We start from the raw sequence: 22203 nt of genomic DNA, 5'->3' as shown, positions 1-22203 counted from the left end.
TTATTGTGAAATGTTGATATTATTTGCTAGGGCCTAATTGTAAGTTATTCTCTTGCAATTGTGCCATGTTATTATTTTTTATGATTGATGTGTACAGTATGTAGGCTATTGTGTTTGTCTTGGATCGTTTACTGTATTTCAAAATTCCTATTATCGATACCTTATTAAATTTGTCAAAAAACAAACTTTTTCGAGATTTTGGATAAAAAAAAATGACCCCTTTATAAAGAACTTCTTTATAACAACCATGCCAAAATTTAATCCCTTCAATTTTGTTATAAAGAGGTTTTACTGTATTCTCTATACTGATAGCTGAAATATCTGGCTCTGTCAATATTTTTAGTTGAATTGGATTTTTTTTTTAATTTTCAAAACAAGAGATTTTAGTGTAAATTTTTTATCAACTATTTATTTATTAGGACAGTGTATTATTCAACAAATAAGGCACCAAAAGGTCTAACACTAATTCTACCTAAATAATGTAATTTTTATATAGATTAAATTCAGGATTGTAGTTTTAATACCTACTGTGTATGAACCTCGAATTCAGTGTTATATGGATTATTCTGGATTAATCACAATCCACCATTGAATATATTCTCTAGTTAACAGTTATAATTCCTTAAACTGTTTCATGAGTGTTAATACACTAATGGAAAACTACTGCAGGACTAGGTTCCTTATCAAGAAAAACTAAATTAGTTTCGTAAAAAAGTTTTTTTTTTTATTTTTGGATACAAGAAAGCCATAAAAAGTATGCTGTACACAAGATATCTTTAAATACAAGTCACAAATAAGTAGTCTCTCCATAACTAATATGTAAAAATTAAAATATAAATTAAAGATAGCTATAAATGCTTTACTTCTAATCCATAATATAAGGCACTTGGCACCCAATAATTGTTGTGCATTATAGAGTTCTTGATATAATGTATGACAAACATGCCAAGCGCTTCAATGTCTTAAAAATTCAAATTTCCACTTTAAAATTAAAGATATCACTGTACATTCTCACAATTTCAGCAAAACAATGCAACACTTTTCACCATCACAATTCAGCTTAAATTATACAAAAATGTGGGGGCAACTTTGACGTACATTCAAAAAGTGTTTACAAAATACTGACTTATTCGACTTGGCTGTTAGGCCTATACTAAACTTCCAACAAATAAAATCCCATTAGCAAATTATTGTTAACACAACTTTTGGTGCGATGCTGTATGTTTTAACAGTGTGCCTGCAAAGAATTACATACATACATAGTAACTTTGAATGCAAAAACACTCCACACCTGGGAATAAATATATCATACACTTATTAAGTAAACATTTGAGTAATAGTAATCCATTAGATAACTTTCAAACATACAACTATGTACCTAAAATTGAATGTTGCTATGAATGTTAAGACACACAGATGACAACCCAAATATCTCAACCTAGGCCAACAAAGGCCATCTTTTTTTATTAGCACAAACACAACTTTAGTCACTTAATAAATAATGGCTATTCAGAGTACTATAAAACAAGCTTTAAACATTTATACATATTTCTGCATCACCACCAAGCGTACATACATTACATACATAACACATTACATCACAAGCAGTTAACTTTTAGAACTTTAATTAGGGCTTAAATGTCACAATTTATGTAATTATATCTTATGCAAAATTGTGAAATGCCCTAGTAACATGGCATTTGACAGTTTCAAGATATAACTACGAGACAGTCTAGACTTTCCTCAGCATACACCAACTGCACCAACAAACGTGATAACATGTAAAGCACTTATAAGATATTAAAAGAAGGCTTGCACAATACTTGTAAACTATACACACAGTGCAGAACCATGTCAATGCATGCTAACATTCATCAAAAGCAAACATACGATGTGAACACTAAAAAGCTACAAGACCACAAACTTTCCTTATCACTTAGCAAACGGCAGGTTTTTTTTAAAGCATTACCATTACGTAAGTGAGGTCTTTGGACAAATATTTTAACAGTTCAGTCAGAATGAGAAGCTGCAACCTTAGCTCATAAATAGCACCCACAAATTAGGCTATGAAAAAGTAACATATTTACAAGGAAATAATTCAGGAGAACTGAAGTCAAATTTTAAACTTTTGCGGTACACATAGCAGCCAAGCAACTGTTGCCATAGTATGAAACATGCACATTCAGTCTCGAGTTTTATCATTCTAACAAAGTGGATTTGGTAGTTTCGATTGGATCAACCTTCATTTCAGTCGATATCATTGTGGTCGTAATTTCTTCGTTGTTCTCAATTGGTTGCGATTTCGACTTTGCCGGTGCCGTGGTGCGAGACGTAATGGTCGTCTTTTTCGTGGTTACCTTGCTTCCTAGATTCGATTTTGGAGACGTGGTGGTCATGGTGGTAGTGGTCGTTCTCGTACCGCCTGCAGTCATCCTGCGAGAAGTGGTGGTGGTCGAAGACGTGCGGCCGGCAGAAATGGTAGAACTCGGCCGTGCCGAAGAGATCTGTTTGTTAGCAGTTTCCTTCACCTGCTTCTGTGTTACAGTGGAGACAGGGGCCCGTGCTGGAGGTTTTGTAACACCTGCCACGCTTGTTGCCGAGGTCTTTGGCTTTGCTACCATTCCGGTGGATGTGGTGGTGGTGGTGGTGGAGGAGGTGGTGGTCTTTGCAGTGGTAGACCTGCTGATGGACTGCCTAGGGGCCGTCGCAGTCGATGGTGCCGGCCTCAGTGTCTTCGCAGAAGCAGTGGTTCGCTTGATAATCACATGCTCTTTAACAGGGACCTTGGCTGCGATACCATTAGTCATTGGTGCAGGTTTCTTTTCTGCCGCCGACGCTTTGGTAACAGCAGACAAAGGCCGAGCTTTCGGGATCGGTGCGGAAGGTTTGAGGGGTGGAGAAGACTTGACTGACCCAGGAGACGGTCTTGCCGACAAAGGTCTAGTCTTAGATGGTGATAATGTGGTTGTGGATGTGAGATTGGAAGAAGTAACGGTGACAGTAGCCACAGCAGACTTTGGTCTAGTAGGTGTGGCAGTCTTTTTTACTGCTGTAGTTGTCTTTGTTGGAGAGAGAGATGGTTTCAAAGGAGATTTGCTCGCTGCTGTGTTCGATGCTACTCTTGGACTTGCAGCAACAGTCTTCTGGGAAGTAAGTGATTTCTGAGTCACAGGAGACTTTGTTTTATCTGTTAAAGTCTTCTTGGTTTTCGAGGTCGCTGGTGCCTTGACAGGTGTAGGTCCCTTTGTGTCAGTCTTTGTTGCCAGCACTGCCCCAGCTGTTACAGCAGCTGCAGTAACAACTGCTGCAGCAGATGCAACATCAGACACTGATGTTTTATCAGCAGATTCATCAACTCTGGGCTCCGGTATAAGTGATATTTCATCACTTTCCTTATTTGGAGATGCTATCAGATTCTCAACAGTTTCAGTTGTAACTTCAGTTTCAAATTTAGGCAAAACTGTAGTTTCTGGTTCGACTACTACTGAAGTCTGAGAAGATGGTTCAAACTCACCCTTTGAAACATGTACTGAATTTACATCTTTGTCATCTTTCAATTCTTTTTCCAAAGATTCTGCAGCAAATTTTGAACTTTCGCTTTCTCCCAAAATCAATTCTGGAGCACTAGCTGAATCTTGAACTTTTGTGGACGCTCCCAGAACTTCTGGTTCTGGTTTGTTAGTCACTGTGCTATCAACTGATAGTTCTGATTGTTTTACAGATAAATCAAATGGAGAACTGGAAACATCTTTGATGTGGAAATCTGTTGCAGATGACTCAACCAGAGATGGATTAGTTAAGGCTTCACTTTTAGTTTTCTGCAGAAAGTCTTGATCAAATGGAGATGTAGACGAAACAATATCTAAAGTATCATTAACTTCACAACGCAAGGCCTTATCAAAGTCAAAATCTGCCAGATCATCAAGTTTTCCTTGAGTAGAACTAATCAGCTCAGTGAGATTTTGCTGATGGAAAGCATCTTCAATGCGGTCGTGCGACTGGGGGGCATCTTCAATGCGGTCGTGCGACTGGAGAGCATCTTCAATGCGGTCGTGAGACTGGAGAGCATCTTCAATGCGGTCGTGAGACTGGAGAGCATCTTCAATGCGGTCGTGAGACTGGAGAGCATCTTCAATGCGGTCGTGAGACTGGAGAGCATCTTCAATGCGGTCGTGAGACTGGAGAGCATCTTCAATGCGGTCGTGAGACTGGAGAGCATCTTCAATGCGGCCGTGTGCCTGGAGAGCATCTTCAATGTGGCCGTGCGACAGCAGAGAATCTTCAATGTGGCCGTGCGACAGCAGAGAATCTTCAATGCGGTCGTGCGACAGCAGAGAATCTTCAATGCGGTCGTGCGACAGTAGAGAATCTTCAATGCGGTCGTGCGACAGTACAGAATCTTCAATGCGGTCATGCGACAGAACAGAATCTTCAATGCGGTCGTGCGACAGTAGAGAATCTTCAATGCGGTCGTGTGACTGAATCCCACCTTCCACTCTGCCATGGAAAACAATTTCCACTTCAGACTGGTCTTGCAAACGACCAACATTACCAAAATTATTTGAAAGAATTTTGTTTTCAGCATTTTTCTGCAACAAGGAGACATTGTCCATGTGTTCTTGCAGAATTTCACTTTCAGTAAACCCATGGAAGGGAGCATCATCTCCAAAAAATTTGTGTGACGCAGTCATTGAATCGTTGTGCTCTTGCATAGGATGCTGGGATTCTGTTTTTTCAAGGTGGCCAACATCTGATGGTTCCTGCAACAGTTTGTAAGATTCACTATGCTCAGAAAGTGGACTGGGATCTTCAATAAGCTTGTTCAAGGGACTACTAGTCTCCAAGTCATTAACAGGGCTACTGTCTGTAGCACTTTCAGACAAAGTAGTACTATCTACAAGGACTGGTACTATATCAGGATCACATTCAAACAAATGTTTATCAGAAGTGCTGTCAGGCTTTGTCTCAACTGCATCAGTTTCCAAAGGACTGAGCGAACCTCCAGTTTCATCTAAACCTGTTGTGTCTGGCAAAGTAGTACACGATGAGAGAACTGCTTCTGCCGATTCTTTAATCTCTGCATTTATTTGTGCAACGTAGGACTCCAACATTTGTTCTGGGATATAATCTAAACCACCAGTCAAATCTTCTGGCTTTGGTGGGCAAATTGCAATGAATGGTTCGTATTCAATTTTCTCATCGCCATGAGAAGTTTCAGACACGTCTGGAGAAGTGGTAGGAGAGAGACCATTTTGTGCAATGTCATCCACCATTGTGTCCAAACAGACCCTCTCTGGTTCAGGTTCCATTTCAGGGCAAATCTCTTTCTTCAGTTCAAAAGACACAGGTTCAGAGTTCTTGAGTAGCTCATTTTCAGAATCAAATCTGAAGGCCTTGGAGACATCACTCTGAACAGGAGATTCCTTTTCATTAACTCCACTAATCAATTCATCTCCAAATGGATTTTTAGTCTGCACAGAATTGCTGTAGAAATCTGGGGTCTGCAAATCTACAGGTTTCAGATCACTTAAATTGGAACTTACATCGTCACCAAACCTAGGTTTTACGACAGCACCTTCAAGTAAATCAACGTGATTTTCGAGGAGTTCAATTTCTTGACCAGGGCATTTTCTTGCTTCTTTATCAAACTCCTGTTCAGTTGGCACTGCTGCTATTTCTCGTTTCTCATCTTTCCTCGGAGAACATGCCAACAGACACTCTTCCAAAAGTGGAACAGCGTGTGTAGGCGAGGGAACAAATTCTGCTGCATTCGGGTTCAACCTGGACTCCATATCCAAAATTTTTTGTCTCTCCACTTCAGAGATGTCGCAATCCTGGAACAACCACAGCACACTATCTGCCAGGAGCATAGCATGTACTCTGAAAAGTTAAATAAATTCAAACACAAACACACTGTTATCATTAAAATAATTGGTCTCTCTGTCTAGGGAGCCAATATAATTTTAATATGCACATTTATTATAAGTATGCCAACGTGAATGTAAATTTTATAGTTTCAATTGAATACAAATACCAAATTATCTAATACAAATACCAAGTTTAAGAGAGGATTAAAATTGTGATCCCATTAAATTTTTTTTTCCTCACACATTGCATGAATACATAGGCAAAGGAAATGGTAAATATGCAGAGTACAGCATCTGGGAAATTAGGCAAATAATAAATTAAGTGCAAGATTAGATAAGTTATGTCAGCTGCAATGATAGTATTTTTACGAGGGGTACTAGAGGCGAGGCAACGAGGCAGACCAGTGCAGCCGGTGGTCCAGGGGAAGCTCCATCTCCAGGACAAGAAGCGCCCATCCTTCTGAGGTAATCAGATTCGGAGCGGCGCCTCTCTGTCTCGAGGGTTCGGTACATTCCCGGAGCCACGTCTGCATGAAGCGGCACAACTAGGACAGTTCTCGAAGCTTCGAGATTCTGATGTCACGACACACTGGAGGGTTACAAGACCTTTCCACGGTAGGACTTAGCAAGTATATAAACGGAGACTGGGCTGAGAGGACAGTGAAGAGACAAGGGCGAGTGACCCCTTTGTGAGCAACAGTGGATGACGAGCGACAGGTGCATCGGGCACCGAAAGCATCCGGGTGTTGTACCGTATTTACTCGCATATAGGTCGCGGCAATTTTACCAGATTTGATGGGAAAAAAATGAAGTGTGACCTATATGTGAAGAAATTTTTTTTTTTAAATTTTGCAATATTTTGTTTTAAAATGCGAAAAAGAAGTTTATATAGGTATAAGCAAATTTATTTACAATGTACACATACAGCGAAACCCCTTATTTACGTTACTGTTATTTACGTTTTCCCGTTATTTGCACTATATTCTTCAGGTCCCGTTTAGTTCCCATTTAGTCCAATACAATACTTTCAAGCAAATTACGACAAAAATCGAATCCATCCCGCTATTTACGTCACGTAACAACCATAAACAACCAGAAAATACCGTGGGTACTTTAAGAGTAGATAAGATTAGCGAGTAGGCCTAAAAACACTAAAAACATCGTGAAAAACTTAACGTTTATAGTCGGCAATGAACATTTTAAATCACAAAATATATATATTTTATAACATGAAAAGTTGGTTTTTATTTCTAAACATGTAATAATTTAAGCTTAGGCGTGTAAAAGTCCAAGTAATTATAGCAGGAGACAATCTAAAATGCACGAGGGAAAAACGTAAACTCACGAATGTATGAACGTGGCTGATTGTTAATTTCTGATACTGTATTTATGTCACAACTTAGCCGAAATACTGGTACAAGACAAACTTCCAAGATAAAATGAGCGGAGTCTTGTTAACTGTTTTATACGTATTTTATAATTTCGGAAGTATTGTACAGTTGACGCATATTTTTTAAACTAACAATTTATTTCTGGGGATCGTCATTATTTAATTATTGGTATCAAAACATCAAGATGGACGTAAACTTGAACATGTTACGGCAGCGAGAAAACTGGTGCGTATACCAATAAACTGGTATTAGAACTGGACAAAACTGGTATTAGAACTGGACATAACTGGTATTAGAACTGGACATAACTGGTACTCGGGAGGTGGAGCTTATATTTTTTTCCGCTAAGCTCGCATCTATTGGCTGGCTGCTGATGCAAGGTCACGAGTCTGGGCGGAGCGTTGAGTGAGTTATACTGCGCATGCGCAGCTCAGTGAACAAAGAGCGAGCAGGCGCGCCGTAACAGCAGCTGATGGAGTACAATGACCTTTCTCCGTGCATGGCGCAGTAATGAATTACCGGTGCGACCTATATGGGGGGAATCTTAAATACCAAATTCAAGACCTCAAATTATGGGTGCGACCTATCTGCGATGGCGAACTATATGCGAGTAAATACGGTATGTGTGACGGACGGGTAAGTAGTGTGAGGCAGTGTGTCCAGACAGAGGTACATGCTAGGAAAAGCAGTAGAGAAAGCCGCTGTTGAGCCGAGCTCCAACAATGGGAAGAGTAAATCATGGACTTAATGAAAGAGTGATTAATTAATAAACACATTGTTATAACTGAACAAAGTGTAATTATTAGGTAATAAAACTGTATTTATAATTGGGCTATCCTTCCGAACCTGTTTTTCAACTCTTTGCTAACATATTAAAATTCTATTAAAGTGATTTTATGCAGATAACAATATTTCACTTCAGTTATCATTTGCCTTATTTTTTTTTTTTACAGAAGCTGTTACTCTACATATTGACCCAGAAATCTTTCCTAAACCACAAAATATAGCAAAAGGAGAACCACAAAATCACAACCATTTCCCAAAAATTTATTCAATAATAACTTAATTCAAACATAGTGACCATTATAAGTTTATTACTTTTAAAACCATAGTTATTAACCTATTTTGATTATTATGGCAACTACGTAAATTTAATCTTAGTTCAGCAATATTTAACCCATTTTCTATTTATTTCCTCGGGAATCCAGACTTATTATGTTTGTTTATTTGATTTTTGAGCCACAATGTGATAAATACAGCAAGCAAGTGGCTACTGTGTAATATGGTGGCAGTCTGTTTCTATCTAAACTGGGTATTTAAATTATACAAATAACAACCTCAACAGTGGGCAATATATGACCTCACAAAATAATATCCATAAATAGGTAACTGAATATTCAATATTTCAAAAAGTTAGTATTCAAAGATTTGAATATTTGCACAGGCCTTATTAAAAGTGATCAAAAACACACAAAACAATAAGAAATTGTATTTAAAATTTTAAGTTTTATACTACTTTAGAACTTCCTTTTTTTATAACTTTTCTGCCTACATTATATTTTCATAATTTTTTTCTGGGCTTTTTTTTGAATCTTTATTACTGTTTTTTTTTTTCTAACAAGGGGAGGGCACGACCTGGATAATATTCACTTTGGGACGAGACTTGGTATATAGGTTCAGTTGTGAAATGAGAAAGTGCAAAGCCAGCAAATTTTGAGAAAAAAGCCTTCAAACATATGAGCTCAGCTTATGCAATAATAAGCATCACTTCATCTGCAGCTGCTGAGCAGCTTAGTCTGCAGCATTCTTGGCTAAGTCGTTCAGGGTTCGAATATCAGCTGTCGTCACTGTGTGTTAATTTTATAATATAATAAACTCTTTCATTAAAAAAAAAAAAAACAACAAATGTAACCTGTTGAATACATTGTTACATGCCATTTTAATTACAATACAAAAAATTAATAAGTAGATTAATATTAGTTACAAATGGTAATTACAGGAACTAAACAGCTAACATTGTTCTGTTATTAAATTTTACATGTATTTTTATTACATAAAATACCTGAATGATATCATAGAAACACGGGAACCAATAAATGTTTTGGCATCTAGAACAAATAAACGACTAATGCTTACAAGAGCAATTTCTTTCAGATGATCAGTTGGAAAACAAACTTCATTCACAGTGATGAATATTTCTGTGTCTTCTGTAAGTTTAGCAGCATACTAAGCATATCTAACCATTTTATCAAAAATTTATGATCACAATTGATGTGAACTATTGATTGTATTTTAATACAACCTTCTCAAGAATGTATTTCTTGAGTCTGTTTGATTAAATAAGCAGCATTTTTAATTATATAATTTTTACTTGTCCATAAAGATAAGACATCACAAGGTTGAACGAAAGGAGTACACTTTGGAGGAATTACTTTAATCGTATAAATAGGTAATTCATGGTAATCCTGGAAGATTCTATCATATAATTCAGGTTTTGTTTTTCCTCCCCAAGAGACGATAATTAAGAAGATTTATAGAAAACACTCTCTTAACACTGGCATTACCGTGCGACATAACGAGAACTGTTTTAAGCACTTTCCAGAATACTCCAATTTCACCGTCATTATTGCACAACAAATTTTTCCAAAAGTGATCCACACAATCTCTTGACCTAACAAATGTGCTAAATGCATTTTGTTATCCCTCTTGGAGCAAAAGGTTTTTTTTACTGCTGAACTGCTCTATCAGCAGTTGTGCCATTCAGCCATTGCCAACTAGAATATTGAGTAGGTCTTGGAGTTGTTAACTTGCAATGACATAATCTCCTGCTATTGCTGGAATAAACACGACAATGCTTTTGCAAGCTTAAATTTCAGTGGAGAGTGTAATATTTTTATCAAATTTTTCTAGTTTTTTTTTGCAATCATTGCAAAACATCAAAATTTCAATCTCTTCAAGCCCTTTGCATTTTTTTTATAGCTTCACTTGTACTGAATTCTATGCCAATGTTCTTGAATGAAAGTAGTTCATTTTCTTCAACATTGACATTTTCACAGACCCGGGCTTCAAAAATCTTTCCATGATGGTTTGAACCACAGAATCAATGTACTATGGAGAAATGCCATGGAGGCCAGTCTGACAAACTCAATCAAAATTTTTTCATAATCTGTAGGTAGAGTTTTGTAAAATTGCTAGACAATAGCGTATGCCATTTTGTCTTTCTACAGATTCATTTTCGCTGCTATCTGAATGTCAGGAAACATTCAAACAAAGAGATTAACATCTGTAGAAGCACTTCGCGTGGATCTGCGAGTCATCACACATTGCATTGCCTATAGCACTTCCGCTTTTGCTATGTCATCATTTAGCAAATACTTAAGAATACCAGCATGTTTTACTTCTAACATTTACTTCTAACATTTGTCATTTCTCTTGACAGGCACTAGCATGCATCCAGCACTTGTCACTGCTGTAACAGGAGCTGAATTTGAGCTGGAAGGCCCGAGTCATACAAAATATACCCTCTGTTGCGTGCAAAGCACTTGTGGCTGGGCAGAAAAATGTTTGTACTTTTGAAGATTGCCGACTGCTCTTGCATAGGTTTGTGTTTTTTGCTCCTCTCGTATGGCTCGCAACTGCAGTCTGCCCCATCGATAACAATGAAAACACTTTGCAACAAAGAGAACACGAGGCTGAATATTTGTCACCCTGGACTTCATGTAACCAAACATTAAAATCAAGTTCATTCAACCACTGGTCCTGAAAGTAAGACTTTCCTGTATGACCTGATTTGGTCAATTTTTAATAGGTACCAGTCTCAGTTGAAAAAATTCACAAACAATGAATATAAACTGATATTAACATATCAATAACTAAGATAATATGACAAACAGAAACAATATTAACTTAACGCATAACAACATAAAAATGAATATCCTCTGCAGTAAAAAAAAACATTGAGGTTAAGTTGCATAACATCTAGTTATTTTTTATACACTTGACATGTCCGTCTTACTTCCAAAAGTTATACGATTGTAATGTAGGGCGGTAACGATTTATGTTATGATGTTAAATAATTAAATTTTAGTTTACTTCTAAGCCTACCCGCGTAAACACTTCAGTCATAAAATGCTGAATCACATAACTTTCCGTACAAATGCACATTGCAGAAACGATGATATTGTTATATTAGATGAAAAGTTTCCAACTACTGATATGATAGTTTACCCTTAAGGGGCCTCCCTAGTAGCATCGAAAGTTAGTGAACACTATATTTTTTGGAACATGACAACATTACCTGGAGCCCACCACTCGGGGAGCGCAGTAGGGGAACCGCGGGCGGAGGGGAGGCAGGTTGTGTGCGCATACGTGGGGAGGAAGATAACGGCAACGAAAACGATACCCTTGCTATGAATGTCGTTCATTTGTTTAGTCTTTCTGTGATCTGGAGGGTCTGTGGTTGAAACTGAATACATGCACCCTTCCTTTTTGCTAACTAATGTGTCTTAATTGACATGAAAGCATAATTGACATTAATTTGAACATATGAAATACCTAATGAGTAAAAATTTAAGACTTAGTTATTTAAATTTCTGTCAGTGTTGTACACACATTAACAATATTACGCAGCATTCCTTAGTTTTAAGTCTGTTGATATTTTCTCGTGTGTAGTGTAGTTATGAACAGCATTAAAAAAAAATCATAAATTGTAGTGGATTATTTATAATAGGCATGTAACTGTAGGTAAATTATATTTCATCACAAGTGAAACATACATTTGAAATGTTTAGTTCTAATATTCCTAAAAGGGTATGTGTGATCTCATAAAGCACTATTTAACCTTTTAAAAAATATTTTTTTCAATTTTAGCAGGTTTTTAAAATAATCTTGATTAAATTAATTTTAAAAAAATCAGAATTTCTGTGAACAAAATTTTTTTTTTATCCAGTTTTGGATGTTAAACTATCCACTACCTTGCTTATTCTCTATTATAAATAAAATTATAATATTTTTGACAGATGTATGACCAACGTTTTAACACTGAGCTGAATGCCATAAATAAATACACAAAACCTACAATTTTTCGTACGATAACAAGACCAGCTAGTGACAGTGATGAAACCAAAATTGTTTTGATAATTTGTATAGATAATCGAATAAGCAGTAGTTCATTCAGGGGTGTCACTGGAGATAACTTTTGCAGACAAAAAAGTAGTTCTCATCCAACATCAATGCAGCCATCTTTTGAACCTCCTTTGACAGCCTGATAACTGCACTAAATAACTTACTTAGGCTTATAATTAATTCCATCTATACATGAACTGTTACCTCAAAAACAACAGTCAGTGCACACTGAGTTCTTCCATACCACCTGTACTCCTTCGATCATATGTGAACTCAGGTGGACTTCAAAATGACCTAATAAGCAGGACGTCTGAATCCACCTGTAGTTCGCTTTTGCAACATATAAAAAATTAATAAAGCACATCAAAGGTATCTATAACTAGCTCGGAACAGGATCCCAGTTCCTTTATGTTCAAATATTAATCATATTGTGCATCATTAAAGTCGTTTTAAAAACATCTATATTAATAAATCAAATGGTAAACTTGTAATGAGTGCCCAAAAGTAATCACTTCAGGATGTAGGTTAAAAATTTGCCTTGTAGTTTAGTTATTGCAATTTTAAAAATTTGATTTTTTTCATGTCTCCCCAGTAAAAATATTTAATTTTTTTCATCTTTTATTCCCAGTTATAGAAAACAATCTATTAGTAACACGTGATTTTTCATCGCAGTCCGGAAGATTTTTTTTTAATGTGAGACTGGACATTAAAAACCATTCATCAATTAAATATTATTTCGAAAGTAAAAATATTGCAGAATTTTTGAGAGGTAATAAATTTTAGTAATTACCCTTCGACGTTTTAAAATCACAAGCTATGCGTTGATTTTTTTTTTTTACTTTTTATAAAACGAATGTTAATCTCTTAATTATGTAGTATGTGAATTAAAAAACACTTTTAAAAACAAATTAAAGTTGTTTGCAATTCATGGATATAGTATTGAGCGCAAAACTTTTCCTATTTTTCAAGTTTATAAACACTTACGAAAAAAAGCAAGCAAAGGTGAATTTTATCCTGTTGGTGTATGTAGTGGTAGGCCTTACCGTGACATTCGCAGATAACACAGCAACCCAAACCTACCTCTTGCCTCCCCCCCCCCCCCCCCCAAAAAAAAAGCTCAGAAATTTTGCTTCGCCCAACCACTAGCTTCAGCCCCAGCACGCTGAACATTTTTGCTAGGAAGGTCCCTTATACAAAAATTTGTTATTTAAAACCAACATTAGCTAAAAAAAATATATACCATGTAAAAATTTAATTAACAGAAACCATAAATCATCCAACAATAAAAATACTAAACGTGGTTTGTCTTGAGAAAATTTGGATTACGCACACTAGACAATCTTAATTCACTGCGCTCTGGTGTCAGCTTCTAAAAGCGTTTGTCTGAGCATCACCAAAGTAAATATAGTGTCGGGATTGCTGATCACGCTTTCGTCTGCTGATGCTGACTCTCACCTGATGTCTTTTATCTTAAAAATAAATATTTCATTCGCAATCCATGGCATACCTGCCAACTTTGGCCAGTCCAAAAGAGGGAGGTATTTTTAGTGGAGTAAATACTTGTTCCCCCAATAAGGCTCTCCCCCGGGAAAATTTTGTTTTGAAGACGCAAAATAGTGCTTTTAAGCATATTTCTAAGTAAAAATTATAAAAAACAGCTGGTTGAAATTGTAATATTTTTATTGGGCTAGTTATTTTTAAGAATTGTCTGCACGTGCCTACTGTGGAGAGTTCAAAAGAGAAAGATTTTCCCATTTACAAAATATAGGGTAGGCAGGGCCACAAAAAGAGGGCATAGTACGTGCACACCATATAAAAACAAATTTAAAATTTACTCATCTTTAACATGCGTTAATTCTAGATTGTTAAATTTTTTTCCCCAATTTTCAATCAACATCTTTAAGTTTCTTGATATTTACTATGCCTAAATAAGTCCTATGTCATTATCAATATTTTATAGAAATATACCACTTTACAAAATGCAGCATGTTCACCTTTCCTCGATTGCAAAATGCACGGAAATTCGTCACTGAATGTCTTCTTGTACACAGCAAGATACTTCACTGTAGGCTTACTTAGCGCCATTTCTATTAAATCCCTATTGTGGAGTAGACCTACAACTAAACAAAAATACTCAATCACGCAACTGCTTCACAAAATAATATTTTTATGAATACACAGTTGAATAAATTCAAAGACTATAATGCTAACTACACTTCCTCTGTGAGCACACAGCACAGACGCAAACAAAGGCGAATTTGTTCGGGCACAAACTAACAATTCACACATAGCCGGCTTAAGCGAATTTGGGCACGAATGTAAACAGTGGTATCATAAACTCATTAATTCAGTCCGTCTTTATTTCAAACCACCACCACCGAAAACACAGTTTTCAATGTTGACAGCACACGCCATCTTCGAAAACAAATGAAACCTTTTTCTGGTGTGCTAACAAACACCAATGACGAACGTGTACCAAAACAGCTCCCATAATTATCGTAAATAACTACGTTTCTTTCTACGCTTAACTAAGAGTTTTAGCCGACAATTGTGGGCATTGAGGCTATTAAAATAACCACACGTTATGGTACGAACCGTAGTTACTAAACGATTGCACGGATTAATGGTACAAACATATTAATACTATAAATTTACGGCATTAAAAACTTCAAGAGAAACAGAACCAAAAAGCGGGAGATTTGAATGACAAATCGGGAGGGCGGGAGAAAGGTTATAAAATCGGGAGTCTCCCGCCTAAAGCGGGAGGGTTGGCAGGTATGCCACGGTTATTAAATATATTTTCCCTTTTACATATTGATATAATTTGCATGCATACATTGTCAACGACTTTATTAATTTTTAAGACAATTTGAGCATGGACATGGAACAAATCTTCCGAGGGGTGAATAAATTCCTGGGTATTTCCCGTATATTTCCTGAAGCATAATATTCCTGGGTAATTCCACATTTTCCCAATTTCCCGACCAACTGTCACCTTCATATGTTTTAGCCTATATTCTGCTAAACTTTAAAGTGCAAATGCTATGTTGAGGCACTGAATGATACACACATGAAACAACCTTAAAATTTTAAAAACAAAACAGTTACGAAATAATGAAAACTGCCACTTTATGATTGATGTAAAAAACTGACTACTAGTTAAAATATTGATAGCGAGCAGAGAATTCTGATATGAAAGGTTACTTTAATGCTTGCTACCGAGTTACTGAAAGAAAGGCAAACAAGAAACGTAAAGCTGTAACCATAGACATGTCAAAGAGTGCTCAGAGCATTACTTCCATAATATTCTGTGTTTGACTTTAGACTTCTATAATGTCTTTATTGTATGGTATGAATGGCAACAATGTTTTAAAAATATCCACTCTGGCCTCTCACTGTAAGACAGCCGTGATCTATGCAACAATGAACAACTTACGGTAGTTTTTTCTTGCGAAAGCGAGATTGTTTCTGAAGTGGGCTTCTTCTTCGGCTCTACAGCAAAGTAATTCCACTCGTCCTCCGAATCTTCCCCGCTCTCTCCAGCATTGTCGACTTCCGCAGCTTCTCGGCTCACGTTAGCAACTGAAAGAAACAATTCCACATCACAGTTGAACACAACCAGAGTTCTCCCCAAACTTTCCCGGTCTTGTCATTCCCTCCTGTCTCATCAGTATCTGGCAGGTAACAGAAACACTACAATACAGATTACTACTGAAACATTTCCAACATACAAACATGCATAGTTTACTTACAAAATATTTCCTCCATAATATAATTTGCACTGTTATTTCAATTGACACTATAAAACCAAACACTGCAAGTCTGGAAATAAATATATATATATATATATATATATATATATATATTTGTTTACTAAAACTTATATGCAATTCATTAACATAATCAAGCAAAACAACTATTTTATCTTGCTGCAAATTAACACAGTTGTTTGTATGCCTTGTGTTTAATGTTGGTAAAAATTCAATTAAAAGCTTAAGGGCACAGAAATTTTTGATTGAAATACATCTTGTTCGACTGCATAGTATGAACAATTAGATACTGATTTGTTCTTAGGTATGCAGTGTTTGCCCTGTCCCGATTTTCTCTATCTGTGGAACGCTGTTTTGCAAACATTTATAATATACCTCAAATCAATTTTTACACAAGTATTTATTGAGAAAATGTTTTCCTACAAATGGTTAGAATATTGAAATTAAGTTTTGGCAAAGTTTATCATTTAATACAATTTCTTGGGACATACACCATTGCAGTTTTGCACTGTTTGTCATGGAAAAATCAACTAATGCAAATTTAAAAAAAATAAAGATGAACACCTAAACCCAAACAACAGCACAGGTACACATTCAAACTTAAATAATCTTGTGTTATCTGATATTTAAGTTAGAATATGTTTGTCTGTGCTGCTGTCGCTGTGTTGCCCAGAATACCTGTTTAGGGAAAACAGTTTGGGTTTATCTGGTCGACTTTGCCAATTTAGGCTTGTTCTCTGCAAGTTAATGTTTTTAATTTTTATTTCTTAATTTGCATTCTTAAATTTTTCTCAGTGACTAACAGTGCAAAACTGCAATGGTATATGGCCAAAAATATTTTATTAAATCGTAATTCCCCATTGCATGAATAATTTAAAGAACGTATGCAAAGCTTATTACACTAAATAAGTTGGCATGAATGTGCACTTTGCAAAAACAATCCCCTCTTTCCAAGTATGTCCCCAATATGACAATGGCAGTCATTCTGCAACCTGTGGGCCAATTATAGCCAGCCAAAGCTCAGGCAATGGGCTGTCCAACTAACAGGAAATCTCTACTTGACTGCTATCCAACAAGATAAATCATTCTTGCTAAATTACAGTTTTAGGGTCTATACTTTCAATTGCGATGAAGCCTAGGAAAATATTAAGTGTAAAAGTGATTTTTAAAAAAATTAATGCAAAATTGAGCAAAATTGCTATAAAAATTTGATTATTTCAAATCAATACTTAATGGCTTTTTCAATTCTTTATAGCACATTTTCCCTGACATGAAAGCATTCATATATACCACAGAGTTCTCCAGAATAGTGAGAATAAAAAAAAAGAATTTTTAAGAAAACATTTATTTGAAAAATCTTACAGCATTTAACCTCACTTAAGCTATGAACTAGACCTGCATAAACCTAGCTACCATGATATGAACTTAGCCTTCCCAGAATCGCCCACCAATTAAAAAAACTTACCTAATTCAGTTGCAATAATTCTTAGCATGACTCATGCATGCATTTGGCTACATTTGGAAATAATATTGGCATGCACTACAAATTTAGCTAGTAACTCAATTTTGCCTAATCACAAATTCAAAAAATTATTTTAAAAAGGAACAATTACATACCCCACTTCCAGAAAAAAAATATAAACTTTCAACATGACCACTCATAGCTAAAGCTTTGATGATGCTACGCACATTAAAAAGCAGAAGACTGCAGTAGTTCTAGTACCACATCGGAATTCACAGTGTCTGATGTGAAAATTAAGATACAAGTTTTGAACCACTCTAAAGCAGTGATGGCCAACTCCACTCCTTGAGGGCCAGGTATTATTTTTTAGACTAATCTGAACGCCTGACACATTATTATTATTACATTTCTCACAGTAAATAATAAATACAGTATGTGGTAAATGGTAAAGAAAATAAACATTATTCTCTTAAAAAAAGTGCATAGTATTCACAAAAATACTTTAAATGTAAGAATAACCGAGAAGCAATAGGTACACAGATTGCAAATAAGTAATACTTTTATATATTTTTGTGAGAGTATTGTGCTTCCTTAAAGCATCTGCTAACTCATGTAGGTACCTATGCAAACAAAAATGGCTAACATGACAGTATATACTACAATATTTCTTTGATGCAAGATTCTTTAGGCAGGTTGTGAGAAACTACGTAGCGAGCCGCATACGGCCCACAAGTTGACCTTCACCATTCTAGATCATGGGATGATATTGTTCGTAATTATATTAATGTTCCTCATCCCAAAATACACATTTTTCTATTATTGTGCAAAAAGAATGTAGAGGTTGTAACAACAAAAGCATATCTATTTTTATGTAATCAATATTGTCATGGAATCTTTTAGTACAAAATACTTCCACTTTTTTATGTTTCTACTTTAGTTAACAACTCATTTATTAGAAGTGGAAAATTCTTAAGGTTCAAATGACGTGTATAAAGGCTATGTATGAATTTATTATGATTACCAAAAAATAAATTTTTATTTATGTTGTATGATTTAAAGTTTTAGTGTCAGCAACTTCTTTTAAACATGTACACTTTAAATTTGATTTTCTTGTGTCAGTTACATGGTGCATCATTGCAAACTTGTTATACACACAGGCCAATAAGCATCGACGAAAGCAGCTATACAGTGTAAATATAAATCCAAAAATGGTAATTTTATTGGTAAATGTTGGAAGTAGCTAATTGCTGGAGAAAATAATCAAGAGGTTGGCAAGTAATTGTTATTTATAGCATATAGGGTTGTATTTTAAAATAAAATTTTACATTAAAGAAAGGAATATTTGTGTTGGTGATGCAAAGCTGAAGAATTACCAAAATATATTCAGATTTTGAAAATATATATAAGACTATCGAGGAACATTGTTCCTGGGAGCAACTGGTATATGTAATACATCAAATTGTATTTTAACGTAGAAAATTGAAGTCAGCAGTTAAATGTATTTGTGATTTGTAACCATACAATAATAAAAATATTTTCGATTTTGAAGATATGCATCCTAATGTGCTTTGATATAAACTGGATACACACTTAGGAACAATTACCAAATGGGGTTTTTGAGTACTATTGATATTCTTAAACAATTTTGCAAAAAAAAAAAAGCATTTTCCGAATTCAAACTGGAGTATGAAAAATTACAGTAGTGGAGGTAAGATAAATTGAAGCTGCTCTAGTCAACAATTACCCAAGAGCCTAAACAGAGTGCAGTAACTGTTTATGGAAGCACACTAATGTCCATTAGGTCCATATCTATGGATATCCATATATCCATATCTCTGTTAACGAGGCGGGATGATAAGTGCAACGCTCACTGGTGCTTCCAGTGCGGTATCACATCTAAGTGTAATGCTCTGAAATGGTGCGCAGTCTTTTCGTTGTGCATAGGACAGCTATGAAATTCTGGTATGCGATAACAATAATTGAGAAAGCTTAAGGTGGGGCCGCCCCTTCATTCAAGTAGGTGAATGAGAAAAATTTAATTTTTTTTTTCATAGTTGGTATCAGTGTAGTTTATGTATTGGTATCACTGTAGGAGAGGAAAGTAAGTTAAATACAAGTAAAGATATATTTAGTCATGTGTATGTAATGGTGTGAATAAAATTTCAATAATTGATTGTGTATAACTAAATGTAGTGTGTTATCATAAGAAAGGCAGATGAGGAAGGTGGAGGGGGGGGGGGGGGGGGTCCTGTGTGTGTTAAAGGATGTATGTAGATAGAAATACTATTTGGTGATACCAGTGATTTAATTGTTAAAGTGTGAAAAATGCACAACAAATTATTTTTGGTATCATGAACTAGAGTACAGTTCCACCTGATCCCACTATTTCACAAAACCAGTATTTAATTACATTAAAAATGTGATGTATATGATCAAATTATGGTGATTACTGCATTTAGTGTTGGTAAAAATAAAAATCAATTTCAAGGAAATGTTAGTAGGTATCCCAATCTACTTAACAATACCACAAAACAATAAGAAAATAACATAAGCAAAAAATATGGAATAAAATGTTCTCCGCCCAAAACCCCCATATTCCCATGCTTGTCCTGAAAGTAGGGGTGGTAATGATATAAGAGTTCATCTTGGTGATATTAAAAATGGTATATATCTTTTTCTATCTTAGTCCCACCTTAAACTTATATGACAAAAAAAATGAAGATAAAGGCCCTTGTGTGCTTTCAAAAATCAGTATAGGTCAATTAGGCAATAAATATCTAAAACTCTGAAAAAACGTGTTTTAGCACTTTCCACTCTCCTAAAACTACAATTCAAAAACAAAATATGGAAACAGAACTACCCATTCGACCTTAAAATGCTTTTCGTAAACAAGACACCACACTGATATCTTCAGCTGTTTTCAAATTGCACGGTTTATTCTGAAGCTCTACACGCTGTACGTATGCCCAGGTAGGTGGGGCCTTTGTCATTGCTATGAAAGCAAGAGGGGTGGGAAAGCAAAACTTTGCAGCATGTTTTTTTTATTTTTTTTTTACTGAGGCATATACACATTTTAATTAGCTAGAGTAAGTATAAGACAATTATGGGAGTATTTTAAGTAGGTTATCCTACACGTTGGGTTAGGTTATAGCTGGATCAAAACTTAAACCCTACATTTATATTGATTTAAGCCCACCAAGTGACAAATTCCATTAAATAACTTAAATAGTGTTTTAGATTATCACTTATCTACAAAATTTTATCTTTACTATACAAGTGCATAATCATTGTGCTTTATGTAACATGCAGCACATATTCACATAAAAATTAAAGGCATTTTACGCAATTACTTGTAGGTATAGTTGACATGGTGATGGCAACATCCAATTGTGCTTATACAGAGGTAATTAACTAAGAGCACTTAATTTACTAATCCAAAATATCCATACTTAAATAGAACACTATTGGCCCTTTAAACTTCTGAGCAAAACAAATACAGATATTGCAATAGGCTCATGATATTAAGTGATGCAGTGATATGTATTTAACATTATCAATACTATTACCCCTTTGAGATGAAAAAATATATCAATGTTTAAAATAATGTAAGTCTTACAAAACTATTTTTGTAAATTAAAAAAAAAAGGCAATGACCTGGGAAAACAAAGCAGCTCTAAAATGTAAAACCGCATCATACATTAACAACTTGGTTAATTAATGTCGACTACGTTACCTTTTACGACGTATAACGGCAATGAACACAAAAACGGCGAAGAAGTGGGTTAGTCACTAGGAAATAAACGGCCAAACCACCTACGCAGTGTTCATATTGTTGCTTTTCACGGTGAAAGTTCCAGTTGCAGCTTTGCGCAACTCTACTTTCAATACTGTTCAGTGCGCAGCTGCTAACATTTACGCCATATCGTCTACTTTCACAGATTTCAACCCAGCAATCAAAGTGGCCCGTTTCACAAATATTAAAAAAAAATTAACATTTACTTTCAGTAAACTATCCACCCAACGACACATCTACCGGTATTCCACGGTGAGATCTTTTCCTGTTCGTGTTTAACCTATAACAGAACAACGCCCATGTCTCATCAAACCTCAGAAAAAGCGACTAATTTGGCGGTATTTTTGCACACAATGAGCTGCACTTTTGATTCAAATGTTATTAATCATATCGAACATTACTCACGTAATTTATATAACATAAAAATTTCGCTCAAAAAGCCACTTGTAGATCGCCATGAAAAGTGAAGCACCTAAACTCACCTGATTTTATCAAAACACAGAAAAACCAGTCCAATACAAAAGATCGCCTTCAGAATATTCTACAATACCCGTCAGGAATCTAATGTCTAAACACGGCACCCGTGAACTCCTGTAACTAACATTCCCCGCCGCTTGAGCGCGCCACAGTGCAGGCGGATGACAAAACTAAAAGTACCGCTCCGCAAAAATCGAAAGTGTTAAGTTAGAGAAATTTAACGATTTAAATGTTATGCTGAAATCACTATTATTTGTGAGAGCTTCCAAAAATGCTTTTGTAAATATTTATATACGAGAAACTAAGTGAACGGAACGAT

General features: G+C 35.6%; 1 protein-coding gene across 1 annotated transcript in view; it reads right to left on the bottom strand.

Moving 5' to 3' along the window:
- Positions 1-702: 702 nt before the first annotated feature.
- Positions 703-22203, bottom strand: part of LOC134540210 (uncharacterized) — a 175800-nt gene continuing 154299 nt past the window's right edge. The window contains exons 9-10 of the mRNA XM_063382799.1: positions 15819-15964; positions 703-5834 (exon numbers count right to left, since the gene is read on the bottom strand). Coding sequence (XP_063238869.1) covers positions 2199-5834; positions 15819-15964 — 3782 coding nt within the window. The 3' untranslated portion in view covers positions 703-2198. The remainder of the gene's footprint in view (positions 5835-15818; positions 15965-22203) is intronic.

Source organism: Bacillus rossius, chromosome 16 (genome assembly GCF_032445375.1).
Source record: "Bacillus rossius redtenbacheri isolate Brsri chromosome 16, Brsri_v3, whole genome shotgun sequence".
NCBI classification, from domain to species: domain Eukaryota; kingdom Metazoa; phylum Arthropoda; class Insecta; order Phasmatodea; family Bacillidae; genus Bacillus; species Bacillus rossius.
The sequence above is the reverse complement of the archived record's forward strand: the minus strand, read 5'-3'. Positions and strand labels throughout refer to the sequence as shown.